Below are 15,092 nucleotides of genomic sequence, written 5' to 3'. Positions count from 1 at the left end.
AGCCTCACCAAAACTGAGGCACTAAGCAACTCAGTGAGACCCTGTCTCTAAATAAAATACAAAATATGGCTCAGTGATCGAGTGCCCCTGAGTTCAATCCCCTGTACCCCCCCCAAAAAAAACTGTAATCAAGGTTTAAAAAAATTGATTAGTCAGTAATCACTTTGAAAGCCAGACCCCAGAATGAAAAAAAAAAAAAAAAGCCAGGCATGTTGGTGCATGTCTGTAATCTCAGCTACTCAGAAGGCTGAGGCAGGACAATCTCAAGTTTTAGGCCAGCCTGGCCAACTTAGCAAGACTCTGTCTCAAAATAAAGAGGACCAGATGTGTAGCTCAGTGGCAGAGCACTTGCCTAGCATGTGCTGGGTTCAATCCCTGCTATTGGAAATTAAAAAAAAAAAAATCAGGAAAAGCCAACAAGTATTACCTCTTACAACTTTCTACAAGGGAAATCACTCAAATAAGAAACAAAATGTTCTTATAGTAATATTTTTAAATGAACTCCAAAGATATATACAATTATTTTTAAAGAATATTAAGACTCAAGTTGCACAATATAATCTCTTCTTTTTTCTTTTCATTTTATTTTTCATTTTGTGCAAAATATAATCTCTATACAAAAGTAAAGGTAATAGACATGAAAGATACAGTGTATAAAATAAAGCCTTTACACTACCAAGTAAAAAGGAATAATAATGAACTTAGAATGGGAAGAAAATTAACTGTTCACTGTTAATTGGTCCCTATTAAAGACCAAGATTGTCTCATATATTCCTTCAAGCATCCCCATGAGTTAAAAGAGTGCTATCCCTAATTTCATGAGGAAACTGAATCCCAAACACTTTAATTTTTCAAAGATCACAGGGATGGGCTTTAGTGGTTACAAGATTTAACATGATTTGTTAAAAGCTTCTGGAAGTATTTTCTCTTACATGATAATAAAAATAATGGCACCTCCCACATTGACATTAATGTCTACTGGAAGATATGGAGTTTTATAAAATTGACCACCAAAAGGGCCTCACCACTCTCTGTATTTTCAACTAAAAATTCAATCTTCTGCCCACTACAGAATAGGCATAATTTAGAAATTTGACTGTTACAGCAAACTTAATAACATAAAGATAACAGTCTTTCCCCCCCAAAAAAATTATGTGTTTATAGCCTCAACCAATGCCAAAAACAAACCCTAGGAATAATGAGAAGCAAAAACTACCTGGGAATTTTTCAACACTTGTGCTGCTATAAAGCAGCAATAGGAAAGTTTCACAAGTTAATAACTCTCCAGCTTTCTATCAATTTTGTAAGATGGGACAGCAAGAGTTTTGCACTCTCACTAATTCACCCTAATATAGCAGCCACAAAATGGTCTATTCAGTAACATGTCAACATATTCTTTTATAAAAAGCAAACTCATACATATGTGTTTAATCACTAACAAAGGGTATAACTGATTCCTGATGGCAGAAACCAAATGTGAGTCTTCAAGAGAGAAAATACAATCTGGACATTTTCAGTATTCTAATTCTCTTTGGAAAATGAAAATAAACAGTGACGCCTTTGCTTGGGTAAAGGAACAACCAGGAAAGCAGATCACCATGTAAGAAAGAACTGCAGAGAGGAATCACACTCACCAGGTTCAACCTCACTACCCCTGTGACTTGAGCAAGCAACCCACTTTGAACTCTATGCTCTCTGCTAAGTAAAAGCTCAAATGGCTTTTCTCCAAGGTCCGTTACCGACCTAAACCACTTTTATTCAAAAACCAAGACCTTAGCACACCTATACAAGAGCACTGGAGGACTTACTGGGGGCCAAGATAATTGTAACACTGATCTCATTGCTGAACTATTCGGAAATATGAAAGAAAAAAAATGCAGAAATAGAGCTAATATCATTAATTTTGATAAGTATGAATTTCACATTCAGTTTCCAGATAACTTGCAGAATAAACACCTCAGGTTGTATAGGCTCTTTAGTTCACAAAGAATGAACTAAATTAAATTAAACCTTGGCCACAGAAGAGATTCTAACCCAAAACAATTCAGAATTTTTTAAGTAACCAAATTCTGAGGAATATTTGGGTTAGCTGAATCTAAGTATATATTTACTTATAGAAAAGTGTCAATAATGTAAAACTAGACTGAAAAGTTTGTATACCACACAGTTCTTAAAATGCAATCAAATCTATTCCAAGTCATACCTGGCCAAAACACAGAAGACGATGTACCAGTATCCCTAATTGAGCAAAAATGTTTTTGGAATCTTTTTATTATTATTTGAAAATATTTGATTCTGAAGATCTAATACACAACACATTTTGCTGCCATTATCAAAAAAGGAAGTATATAGCCCACGTACACGTGAATTTGCAATTATGTGGCCCAAAGTTTTAAAAAGGAATGGATGCTTCTTATTAGCAAGAGTTTGAGCCCTTACCAGAGTCAGAACTACCTAGAGTCAGCCCCATAAACGCTCTTTCTTTTGTTTACTCCAGGCTGATCTTAATGGAAGTTTAAAAAGGAGAATCCATACAAGTTTGAGGCCAGCCTCAGCAACTTAGCAAGACCCTATCTCTAAATAAATAAATAAATAGCTGGCTAGGGATGTAGCTGGGAGGTAGAAAGCCCATGGGTTCAATCTCCAGTGAAAGGGAAGGAGAAGAAAAAAATGATGGGTCAAAAATTAGATAATTCTGGTAAAACCAGAACATAAAATTTTATTTTTAAAATGCAAGGAACAAGTTAGTACAAATCTGTTGATCTGGACCTCTACACAGAATTTTAAACATTTGTTGTTTTTGTTAAGTATGTAAGAAACTGGTTACAAGCCCAGTCCAAAATTCATTTAATTCCTAGCAACAAAGTTCTGAGAAAAAAACTTAAATCAACTCTGTTTATAACAACCTGTAAGAGAAATGCCAAGGTGTGGAAACTGTTCTCCCAAAGACATACTGCCAAGGATTCCTGCCTTGGACAATTTCCTGTATTTTCCACACTTAGTAGAGAAAGGCCTGCTAATAGGATGGCAATGAAAGTGGCAAGACCGCCATCTCAAGACCTGGGCTGGCTCAGTTCCATAGCTTCATAGCTGAGAGACAAGCAGCAAATCACTCCTCTGGGCCCCAGCCTCCACCTGTTTCACAAGAAAGGCTGTTAAGAGGATCACATGAGTCTTTTTACAAACAAAGTGGGGGAGAGCAGTGTAGGAAGGTAAGATATACACAAAAACCAAACAGGAGTAGTCAGCCTTCCCCTTCTTTCTTAAAATTATATCACAGCCATTGGTGAGTTACCATTAGCAGAAAGGAGGCATCAAGAACTCTGGCCTAGGACTGGGTGGTGGCTCAGTGGTAGAGTGCTCGCCTAGCATGTGTGAGGCACTGGGTTCTATCCTCAGCACCACCTAGAAATGAAATAAAGATATTGTGTGTCCACCTACAACTAAACAATTAAAATTAAAAAAAAAAAAAAAACCCTCTGGCCTAGACTCAAATTCTAATCTGAATTAGAATCTTGATTCTGGCACTTCTTAGGTATACAGGAAAATTCACCCATTTGCAAATGGGGATAGTAATAGCACTTACCTAGGTCATAATGCCATTATGAGGACTAAATAAGAATGTATAAAATGCCTAGCACAGGTGCGTGTGTGTTACAGTCATCATTCAATAACTGTTAACCAAAAGATGAGAGAAATGGTACAACTTTTAGACAAAATGGATCCATGTCTTCTAGTCACTGCAAGCAGGGAAACAAACATTCTTTGATATGATAAAACAGCATCTGGGCCCAAGATGTCCCACATTCAACACGTGGCCATATCACAGGCAAAACTGGTAAATCCACTTGTAGTTATCTTAAAGAACAATTGAAGCATTAGTTCTACCAAAACCCAAACTACTATAGCTCTTGACATAGCCTGCAAGTTAATGGAGCCATAAGATGACCTTACCAAGGTGACCACAAGCTAACACTGCAGCTCTAAGCTTCCCGATGAAGGAAGGTCCTGGCTTCCATGCTCAAAACCACCGGTTGAATATTGATTTCAGCATTTGAACAGACCAAAGGGACCTTTTAAGGGAATGCCCTCTAAAGACACAGGAGGGAGTGAGGTGGTCACTACAGTATAGTTTATCTTTTAAACAGACGTTGATTGATCTTCACTGGCTGCCAAAGCCATAGGGAATACCACCTTCAGGACAGTCAAATCCCAAGACTGTCCAGGCTCTGCCTCCCAGCCTGGTCACTCCTCCTAGCAGACACTGTGGCTGCCCATGCAGACCCCTCACACAGTAGTATGGCATCTCCCTGCTGCTGTGCTGAGGACGAATGGCTCACACTGCTCCCTGACTAAGACCATTTTCCTCTACTACATAGGAGTTCTCCATCAAGACTGAAAACCCTCTCCCAGCCTACAGCAAAGAACTAGCACAGGGTTCAAAAGGTCAGTGCCTTCACTCCAAGGTGGAACCAACTCCAGAGCACAATCTGTGCTCTAGAACTGCAATTCTGCAGTCACTGGCCACTTGTGGCTCCTAAGCACTTGAAATGGGACTAATTCCAAATAATCCAAATTCAAATGGGCTACAAGAGTAAATGCCACACCAGATTTTGTAGGTGTTAAATGAAAACCACAGGTTAGCCAGACATGGTTGTGCATACCTGTAATCCAAGCAATTCAGGAGGCTGAGGCAGGAGGACCTCAAGTTCCAGGCCAGTCTCATCAACTTAGCAAGGTCCTAATCAACTCTGTCTCAAAAAAAAAAAAAAAAAAAGCTGGGGTTGTGACTCAGTGGCAGAGCGCTCCCCTTACACGTGGGAAGTCCTGGGTTCGATCCTCAGCACCACATAAAAATAAATAAATTAAATAAAGGTATTGTGTCCATCTACAACTAAAAAAACATTTTTAAAAAAATGGGGCCCAGGGATGTTGCTCAGTGGTTAAGCCCCCTTGGAGTTAATCTCCAATACCAAAAAAAAAAAAGAAAAGAAAAAACTCAGAGGCCATTGTTCTGGACTAAGTTCCTACACTAGGCCCCATGGAGCAGACTAAATGAGACACTCATGCCAAAGGTTTGCACTCAACTAAGCTGTTTATCCCATCTTTACAGAGATCAGCATTAGAGAGAGAACAGTTGAGTTTCACGAATAGGCTAGTTTTAATTGACATGATAAGTCTCTGGAATTAATCCTTTCTCAAAAAAAAAAAAAAAAAAAAAGGACCTGAAGTAACCTGATGTTAACTGATTAGTCATTTTCCATTGTTCTTTCTCCCTATCTATGCCTTACAACTTTGAAATGACCAATTTCTTTTTCATTCCTGCTTGTACTTTCTCCACCCCTTTTCTTTCTCTAAAACCAACTTCCTCTCCTCAGTTCCTCAAACACTTTTTTTTTTTGTTTGATGGCATGAAGTGTTGCCCAGTTCTAGAATGGAAAATAAAACCAATTAAAATCTTTATTTTTTATTTATTTATGTATTTATTTATTATTTTCATTTATTTGGGGTGGGGTGCTGGGGATTTAACCCAGGGGCACTTTACCACTAACCCACATCCCAACCCTTTTTATGTTTATATATATATATATATTTTTTTTAATGTTGATGGACCTTTATTTTATTCATTTATTTATATGCGGTGCTGAGAATCGAACCCAGTGCCTCACACATGCTAGGCAAGTGCTTTACCAGTGAGCCACAACCCCAATCCTTATGTTTTATTTTGAGACAGGTTCTCACTAAGTTGCATAGGGCTGCCCTAAAATGCTGATGCTGGATTTGAGCTCAAGATGCTCCTGCCTCAGCCTCGCAAGCTGCTGGGATTATAGGCTTGTGCCACTGCAACCAGCTACCAAATCGTATCTTTAAAGTTCTGTATTTCTTTTCCTTTGACACTGAAAAAAAATGTAAAAGACCTCATATGTAAATTTTCACATGTTGAAATAAAAATCTGAAAATATGTTAAGTTAAAGATAATATACTGTTAATTTTATCTCTTTTGACTTTTCAATATGAATGCCAGAAGAAATCTAATTACATGTGCAGCTCACCTTATACAGTATTTTTTTAAACTAGAATCACCTGGAGGGCTTGGGAAACAGATTGCTGGGTTCCACCCTAGATCTTCTGATTCTGTGGGTCTTCCAATGGGGCTAAAAAAGGGGCATTTCTAAGAAGTTGTGGTGCTGGTGCTGCTGGCTGGGATACCATGCTTTGAGAACCTCGACCCTAGAGCACCCCTGCAACAGAACAGTGGTCTCCAGCTGGGAAGCCCTCCTGGCTTAGCTTCCCACCCCCTTCACTCCTTTTGAGGCCACCTTCACAAAAGCCAGGTACCTGACCACCCCACCTCCCCAGAACAGTTTTCATTTTCAACAACCCAAAATCCTCCATCAACCTGAGAATGTTGAGTTCTCACCATTTGCCCTGTTCTGCACCAATTATGTGATCAGACATACAACAAATAAGAAAAATACAACTTTCTGTGTTTCATAAATGCAATCCAAACAATTATTATTTTAAATTTATTTATTTATTCTAATTTGTTATATATAATAGCAGAATGCATTTCAATTCATAGTATACATATAGAGCACAATTTTTCATGTCTCTGGTTATACACAAAGTGGAGTCACACCATTCACTTCTTCATATATGTACTTGGGGTAATAATGTTCAACTCATTCCGCCATCTTTCCTACCACCTGCCGGCTCCCTTCCTCTCTCTTCCCTTTACCCTATCTAAAGTTCCTCCATTCTTCCCATGCTCCCCACCAACCCCCATTATGGATCAGCATCCTCATATCAGAGAAAACATTCAGCATTTGGTTTTGGGGGATTGGCTTACCTCACTTAGCATAATATTATCCAGCTACATGTATTGACATGCAATGCCATGATTTTTATTCTCTTTTAATGTTGAGTAATATTCCATTTTATTCATATATATATATATATATATATATATATATATCAATCACAGTTTCATTATCCATTCATCTACTGAAGAGCACCCAGGTTGGTTCCACAATTTAGCTATTGTGAATTGTGCTGCTATAAACACTGATGTGGCTGCATTTCTATAATATGCTGTTTTTAAGTGCTTTGGGTATAAACTGAGAAGTGGGACAGCTGGGTTAAATGGGGTTTCCATTCCAAGTTTTCCAAGGAATCTCCATTCTGCTTTCCATAGTGGTTGCACCAATTTGCAGTCCCATCAGCAATGTACGAGTGTGCCTTTCTCCCCACATTCTCACCAACACTTATTGTTGTTTGTATTCTTAATAGCTGCCATTCTCACTGATTTGCATTTCTCTAATTGCTAGAGATGTTGAACATTTTTTCATATATTTGTCGATTGATTGTACATTATCTTCTGAGAAGTATCTGTTCAGTTCCTTGGCCCATTTATTGATTGGGTTATTTATTTTTTTGGTGTTAGAGTTTTGAGTTCTTTATACATCTTAGAGACTAGTGCTCTATGTGTTTGATAAAAATTTGCTCCCATTCTATAGGCTCTCTCTTTATCTCACTGATTGTTTCTTTTGCTGAAAAGAAGCTTTTTAGTTTGAGTCCATCCCATTTATTGATTCTTGATTTTATTTCTTGTGCTATAAGAGTCTTATTAAGGAAATCGGGCCTAATCGAACATGATAAAGATTTGGGCCTACTTTTTCTTCTATTAGGGCAGGGTTTCTGGTTTAATTCCTAGGTCCTTGATCCACTTTGAGTTAAGTTTTGTGCATGGTGAGAGAATGGGGCTTAATTTCATTTTGTTGCATATGGATTTCCAGTTTTCCCAACACCATTTGTTGAAGAGGCTATTCTTTCTCCAATGTATGTTTTTTTGGCTCCTTTGTCTAATATGAGATAACTGTATTTGTGTGGGTTTGTCTCTGTGTCCTCTATTCTGTACCATTGGTCAACCAGTCTGTTTTGGTGCCAATACTATGCTATTTTTGTTACTATTGCTGTGTAGTATAGTTAAGGTCTGGTATAGTGATGCCACCTGCTTCACTCTTCTTGCTAAGGATTGCTTTAGCAATTCTGGATCTCTTATTTTCTCAGATGAATTTCATGACTGCTTTTTCTATTTCTATGAGGATGTCATTGGAATTTTGATTGGAATTACATTAAATCTGTACAGGCTTCAAAACAATTATTTTAATATAAACTATAGTCTTTGTGTGTGTATGTACAGTACTGGGAATTGAAGCCAGGAGTACTCTATCACCAAGCTACATACCCAGCCCTTTTTATTTTCAACTTTGGGACAAAGTCTAGCTAAATTACCCAGCTGGCCCAGAACTTGGGATCCTCCTACCTCAGCCTCCCAAGTAGCTGGGATTATAGGTGTGCCCCACTGGCCAGCCATAACTATTATTTTGATCTTCCCTCTTTCCCAAGCATCAGCCTTCCTATCTCTAAGACATTATCAAACCCAGGATCTCAGGAAATTGACTTGAGTCATTCTTATTTATTGTGATGTAATTTACATACCATAGAAATTACCCTTTTAAAGTATACAATTCAGTGCTTTTTAATATATTCACAAGGTGTGAAACCATCATCTCTATCCATTCCACAACATTCTTCATCACCCCAGAAAGAAAACCTTAACTTAACACTCATTCCTATCCTCTCTCTTCCTAGGTCTTGACACCTAGTGAAATTATATAACATGGGCCCTTTGTGTCTTTGAAGAGTCATTCTTGGTTTTTCTCTTCCCAAATATCTCCCTCCTAACCCAAAGCAAGTGCTACTGAAACTGAAGTTTGAGATGAAACTAGATTTTCCACTTCTGCTAGCAGGTGGGTTTGGTAAGTTGCAGGCCTGTGCAGCCAAGAAAGCCCATTTCAATGTTACCAGCTATTCACAGCAGGGGATGACTGCTGGCATAAGCTCTGGGGTGGCAGCCTGCAAACCCAGATTCTTCTCCACTACTATCTGAATTGCAGGCTATGACCTTCAAATTTGCAGAAGACCCCAGCAGCTCACTGCCAATTTCTTTCCAGGTTCTTGTCTTGGAAATTTGCAAAATGAAATCCATGGACAATAAACAGAAGGCAAGAGTGAAAGGAGTAGGATTTATTCAAGTGAGCAGAAAAGAAACAGAGCTTTCTGCAGGACAAGAAGGGACCAAGTAGGGCTTGCTTTAAGTGCATTAGTCTAGAGGTTTATATAGCTATTGGTTAAAAATTATATAAATCTGGTCTTGGAAAAGTACTAACACTATTGGTCAAACTTTATGCTAAAAAGGACTTGGAAAAGTACCAGTGCCAGTGCTATTGATTAGTCCATTCAGATCTGCCCCCACTCCTATGCAGGAGGAGTTCAAAGCAATGTATAGTGCTATCTCATTTACTACTGTAGCTTCAAAATACATCCCACATCTGACCAGTTCTTACCAAAGTTCTCACCACCTCCAGTGCTATACCCTAGCACAGGTTACCATGATCTCTAACTTGAACTTCTCCAACAGCCTCATGACTTGTCTCCCTGCATCCATCTTCCCCACCCCACATACTCACATTAAGCCATTTTACATTTTCAAAATGTAAATCCACCACATCAATGTTTATAGCAGCTCAATTCACAATAGCTAAATTGTGAAAGCAACCGAGATGCCCTTCAATTGATGAATGGATAAAGAAACTGTGGTATATATACACAACAGAATAATACTCAGCATTAAGAGAGATAAAATTATGGCATTTGTAGGTAAATGGATGGAGTTGGAGAATATCATGCTAAGCAAAATAAGCCAATTCCAAAAAATCAAAGGCCAAATGTTTTCTCTAATAAGTTAATGCTGATCCATAATGGCGGTTGAGAGGGAAGGCCATGGGAGAATGGAGGAACTTGTAGGGCAAAGGAAGGGTGGGGTGGGAAGGGGGCATAGGGGCAGGAAAGGCGGTGGAATGACATGGACAGCCTTACTCTAAGTACATGTATGACTGCATATATGGTGTGATGCTACATCATGTACAACCAGAGAAATGAAAAGTCGTGCTATAATTCTGTACAATGAATCAAACTGCATTCTGCTGTCATATATCCCTAATTAAAATAAATAACTCCAATTTCTTAAAAAAGTTCTTCCCTCGGGGCTGGGATTGTGGCTCCCCTAGCACTCGCCAGACCCACGTAAAAATAAAATAAAGATATTGCATCCAACTACAACCAAAAAATATTTAAAAAAAAAAAAAGTTCTTCCCTCATTTAATAGCTCTACCTCCTCTCAACCCATTCCTCAAAATCCTATTACCTCTTCCTCCTTCTTCCAAATCCTAATTTAGTGTTGTAAGATGGAGTGTTTACTCAATTAAATATTATTTACCCACTGTATGCCTCAGGGCTCATGTTCCAACTATAACTTTTGCCTCCAATCATTGACCCAAAAATGAGCCACTGATTCTCCTGTCTTCCTGGCACATAATTCTTATAGGCTTGTAACACCAAATACTGAAGATGAAGATGTTTCTGTATTAAAAAAAAAAAAAAAAAAAGTTTTTTTCTTCCCAAATCCCCCTTTCATTTCTATTTCCTGACTTACCCACATTTAAAAACAAACAACAACAACAAAAAGTTTTGGAATAACTCCTTTTCCTTCACTATTTATCAAAAATGTCACCAATTTTCCACCTTATTTAGAAAGAGGCTATCACAGCTTTTACCTCTGTTCTAAACCTCGTAAGACCAGGAAAAAATCCAAATAGTAGATATGTAGATACACAAATGTCTATAAACATCTGATTACACTGGTTTCTGTAATAGTCATGGAAAAAAATTTTCTCAAATGATCTGTCAGAAACGTATCAACATGTTACAAAGATTTTCCTGAGGCAATTCTAAAGCACTCAGACAAGCCTAAAACATTTTTTCCCATGTTTATGGATTAGAAATGAATCATAGGTTTTGAGGAATATAAAGAACCTAAGCATTCAAACTTTGTAAATGTACCATACAGTGAGACTATCATTCAAATAAGAGACAATTTGTAATCAGAAAAGCCAGGCCTTGGAATCATACTGTCCAAGGTTCAAATTCTACCTCAACCAATAGTGTCCTTAAATTATTTAACTGCTCTGAGCTTTGTTTTCTTTTCTATGAAATTCGGATTTTTTTATGTAGTTGCTACATAGATAATATATGAAAAACACTTGAGGATATAAAAGTTCAATAAACTGTAGGAATTCCTATAAAACCAATATTTTCCAGCCACTGAATTTAGGCAGTGGAAACAATTAGGTATTTAACAGAATATGTTTTAAAAGTTGATATCTATAACAAATAAAATTTAAAAGGTTAACTCTACATATACCTAAAAACAAACAAATCCTGTTAGCTGATTAAAAGAATGGTCTGAATTCTCTAGACTAGTCTAAAGTTAGCTGTCTGCTTTTCATCCAACCCAAAGGTTTGCAGAAGTGGCGGGAGGGATTAAAATCTTCAAAAGATTCTGCTTCAAACAGACTCAGTGGAGCATATTTCAGGTTCATAGAAAAGAATCATGGAGAGGAACTAAGCAGCAGCTCAAGTTCTCTAAACTGATAGTGAACTTCAGAGATGCTTCTTATTTCAACAAGGAATTCTCTGCTGGCACAAACATAATGCTACTCCACTGTCAGACATGCAACCCCATTGTGTCAAATTTTGTGTTAAGACCATAAAAATAGACAAGATGCAGACTCTGCTGACACATTAAAAGGAAGAAACCAGGTAAGAAAAATCAAAGCTTACATATTTTACAGTAAGTGTCTAACAGTAACTACAGTAACAACTTTCTCCTCTTAGCATCTTCAATCTAAAATGTCAATGTCATCCCTCCCACCTTCAGCACCAATGGCTTCCCACTGCTCTAAGATAAACACTAAATTTCTGTAACAGCATCAACAAGACCCACCACAGTCTGATGCCTGCCTACTTCTCTAGCACCAGGACATCCCTGCACCACACCCCCAATAGGCTTTTCTAAGATGGGTAAATCTCTGGCCACTGGACCATTCCATTTGCTGTTCTCCTATGTATAACACTACCACTTCTCTTTAACCTAGGGAGAAAAAGTCAGGCTGGGGAGATAGCTCAGTTGGTACAGGGCTTGCCTCACATGGACAAGGCCTTAGGTTCAATCCCCACCACCACAAAAAACAAATTTTTAATGAATTAATTTTTTACAAGTTCACTTCACCCTTCAATATTTATCATAATTTTTATTCCCAAAGTAAGTACTCCCTTACAATGTGATTAAGAGCACTGGCTCTGAGGGATATGGGTGTGACACATGGTAAAAGTATTTGCCTAGCACATGCAAGGCTTTGGGTTCCATCCCCAGCACCACAAAATAATAATAATAGTAATAATAATAAATAATATTCTAAAAGAGCACTGCCTCTGGAGTTCTAAATCCAGAACTAGGTCTGCCGCTTACTAGTTCTGACTTTGAGCGAGTCACATAACACTTTGTCCCCTGATTTCCTCTTCTAAAAGTGGGGATTACATGGCTATTGTGAAGATTAAATACATTAACTCAAGTAAAGCACCAGAATAGTACCTTGGGACAAAGAACTTGAAAGTATTGACTTGGTCAAATCCCTATATTTTATTACAACATCAAACTCCCTCCCCAATAGCATTTTCTCTCTTACTAATAGACCAAATTTTCTAAGAAAACAAATCATATTCATGCCCTAGAATTGGAACACAGGAGTTATTCAATAGAGATGTTAGAAACAAGACTTGAAAAGAAGCTAAGGCCCAATGAAGTGACCTGAGCAACACATTGAACCTCATGCACACACCTTTCCCAAACTGCCTCCTTCATAAATGTACACAAGTCTTACAATTGCAATTGAACTGATGTGGCCAGTGAAGATTAAAAGATTACAGAAAGGTAAGGATTTAAGAACAAACCGGCCTGTGTAATGGTGCACACCTGTAATGCAGTGGTTTGGGAGGTTAAGGCAGGCAGATCACAAGTTCAAAGTCAGCCCCAGGAAGGCACTAAATAACTTAGTGAGACCCTGTTTCTAAATATTTTTAAAGGGACTGGGGATACGCTCAGTGGTTAAGCACCCCTGCGTTCAATCCCAGACACCAAAAAAAATAAATAACAAACAGCATATAGCAACACACAGAACAGCCAGAGTGGACATTCTGCAACTGACACTAAGCAAATAAAGGTGCCAAGGTTACTTCCAGCTCTCTCACACTGCCTAACTGGACCTCAATTTGCTCACCTTCAAAAAGAGTAAGAGAAGGCAGATCATCTCTGAAGTGTCTTCCAAATCTAAATTTCAATAACTATAAATCAAATTATGTAGAAATTTTTTAAAGATTTTTCATTGAAAAAAAAAGGGGGGGGGGCCAGGCACGTTGACAGACACCTGAAATCCCAGCGGCTCCTAAGGCTGAGACAGGAGGAAGAGTTCAAAGCCAGCCTCGCAGTAGGGAGGAACTAAGCAACTCAGACCACGTCTCTAAATAAAATACTGGATAGGGCTGGGGATGTGGCTCAGTGACTAAGAGCTCCTGAGTTCAACCTCCGGTGGAAGAAAAAAAAAAAAAAAAAAAACGTTTAACAAGCACACTAAACCTGCGGACAAATGGTTTTCAGGAGCCTTCATCTTAAAGAATTGGTTCAAATGACTTAACAGGGTTTTATTACATACACTAAGCCCAGAGTTACGAAAGTGAAAGGGGGAAAGAATCAAGCAGCACAGGTCAACACGCCAACCTGTAGATGAAATTGCCACAGTAACACCATAGGGAGAACAATGCTGAAATATGTTTCAAACCAATCTACTACACAGCAAAAAAGAAAGAAAGAAATGCACAGACTTTTTCACACACGGTACCAGTGTGATGCCCTACAATTTGGGCAGGCTGTCAACTCAAACCTGAAATCTATTTAGCAATCCTATCATATATTACTTTAAAAGTTAGGATAAACTCACAACCCTAACTTGAGCAGCCATTCGTAAGAACTCTCAAAAGGGGCAGGGACTCTTACACACTGGAAAGCACAACACGAAGCCAGTACCCTAGAGGCACTGGAACCTGTCCTCAGACTGTGCGGGTACTTCCCTGTCCTCGGGCCAGCCACCGCCTGGGAGAGCAGAAAATGCCCAGGCGCCTGCCTCCGTAGGCCTCTGTCCTCGGGACCCTGGGGAGATCCCTGCTACGAGGAATCCCTCCCGATCCGGCTCCACGGCGAACTCGGGGATGGAGGAGGAGCGAGGGGCGCAGAAGCCGGGAACCCAGGTCCGCAGAGGACACGTCCGGCCCGGGGCACCGGCCCCCAGGAGAGAGGCCGGCTGGGAGCCCAGGCCCGGAAGCCCCACTGAGTCTCACCTTCAGGGTCCACAGCGCCGCGCTCCACATCAGCTGATGAGGGGGCCGCCGCCCCCGCCGTCCGGCTGCGACCAGCGCGACTGTCCCTACCAAGAGCCCCGCCATTGTCGCCCCCCGCGATCAGAGCTCAGCTGACCTCTCACCCCACGGAAGGGGGCGGAAGGGGAGCGTCCGAGCCGCGGCCAATCACGAGCCAGAAGTCCGAAGCCCCACCCCAGCCGCCCGGGGAGGGCTGGGAGGGGGTCTGCTCTAACCGCCCGGGCCAGGAGCCGCGCCGCGAGAGAAGCTTTCTAGGACCCTCCGGGAGCCGGCTGCCGGCGCGTCCCGCCGCAAGCCTAGCTGGAGGCCACGCGCCCGAGCCGACCCCCGGGGAGAGACCCGGGACGCGCGCGGGTAGCGGCGGCTCGCCTGCAGCGACGGCGAACTCTGCCGGCTCAGCTTCGCCAGCGGCGCTCGGTCGTGCCGTTAGGTCTTTGAGTCACCCCGCAATCCCAGGGTCCTAAACTCCAGGCTTGTGTAACAGGAAAAGCTCCAGGTCTAGAAATCACAAGCCCGAACTCAGCTCCCACCTCTGCCACTTCACATCAGCGTGTCAGGGGAATTGAGCCCGAACCCGAATGGGTTTCTGTCACTTTCCAGCAGGAGCTGCTGCCAGATGCCTCGGATTCTCTCTTATTTTAAACTGTACGAGAATCTTATACATTGAACCAATCTTTAAGAAACAAAGAATAGAGAAT

At 40.2% G+C, this 15,092-nt stretch overlaps 1 protein-coding gene across 5 annotated transcripts in view; it reads right to left on the bottom strand.

Moving 5' to 3' along the window:
• Positions 1-14,530, bottom strand: part of Pcca (propionyl-CoA carboxylase subunit alpha) — a 345,878-nt gene extending 331,348 nt beyond the window's left edge. For 4 of the 5 annotated variants that reach the window (XM_078016287.1, XM_078016290.1, XM_078016288.1 and 1 more), the window contains exon 1: positions 14,356-14,529. In XM_078016287.1, the coding sequence (XP_077872413.1) occupies positions 14,356-14,460 (105 nt within the window). In that variant the 5' untranslated portion in view covers positions 14,461-14,529. Of the gene's footprint in view, positions 1-14,355 lie in introns of all 5 variants that reach the window. The other variant, XM_078016291.1, reaches the window with a different exon arrangement.
• Positions 14,531-15,092: the final 562 nt, after the last annotated feature.

Source organism: Ictidomys tridecemlineatus, chromosome 6 (genome assembly GCF_052094955.1).
Source record: "Ictidomys tridecemlineatus isolate mIctTri1 chromosome 6, mIctTri1.hap1, whole genome shotgun sequence".
Classification (NCBI taxonomy): Eukaryota; Metazoa; Chordata; class Mammalia; order Rodentia; family Sciuridae; genus Ictidomys; species Ictidomys tridecemlineatus.
This window is presented reverse-complemented; position numbering and strand designations above follow the sequence as displayed.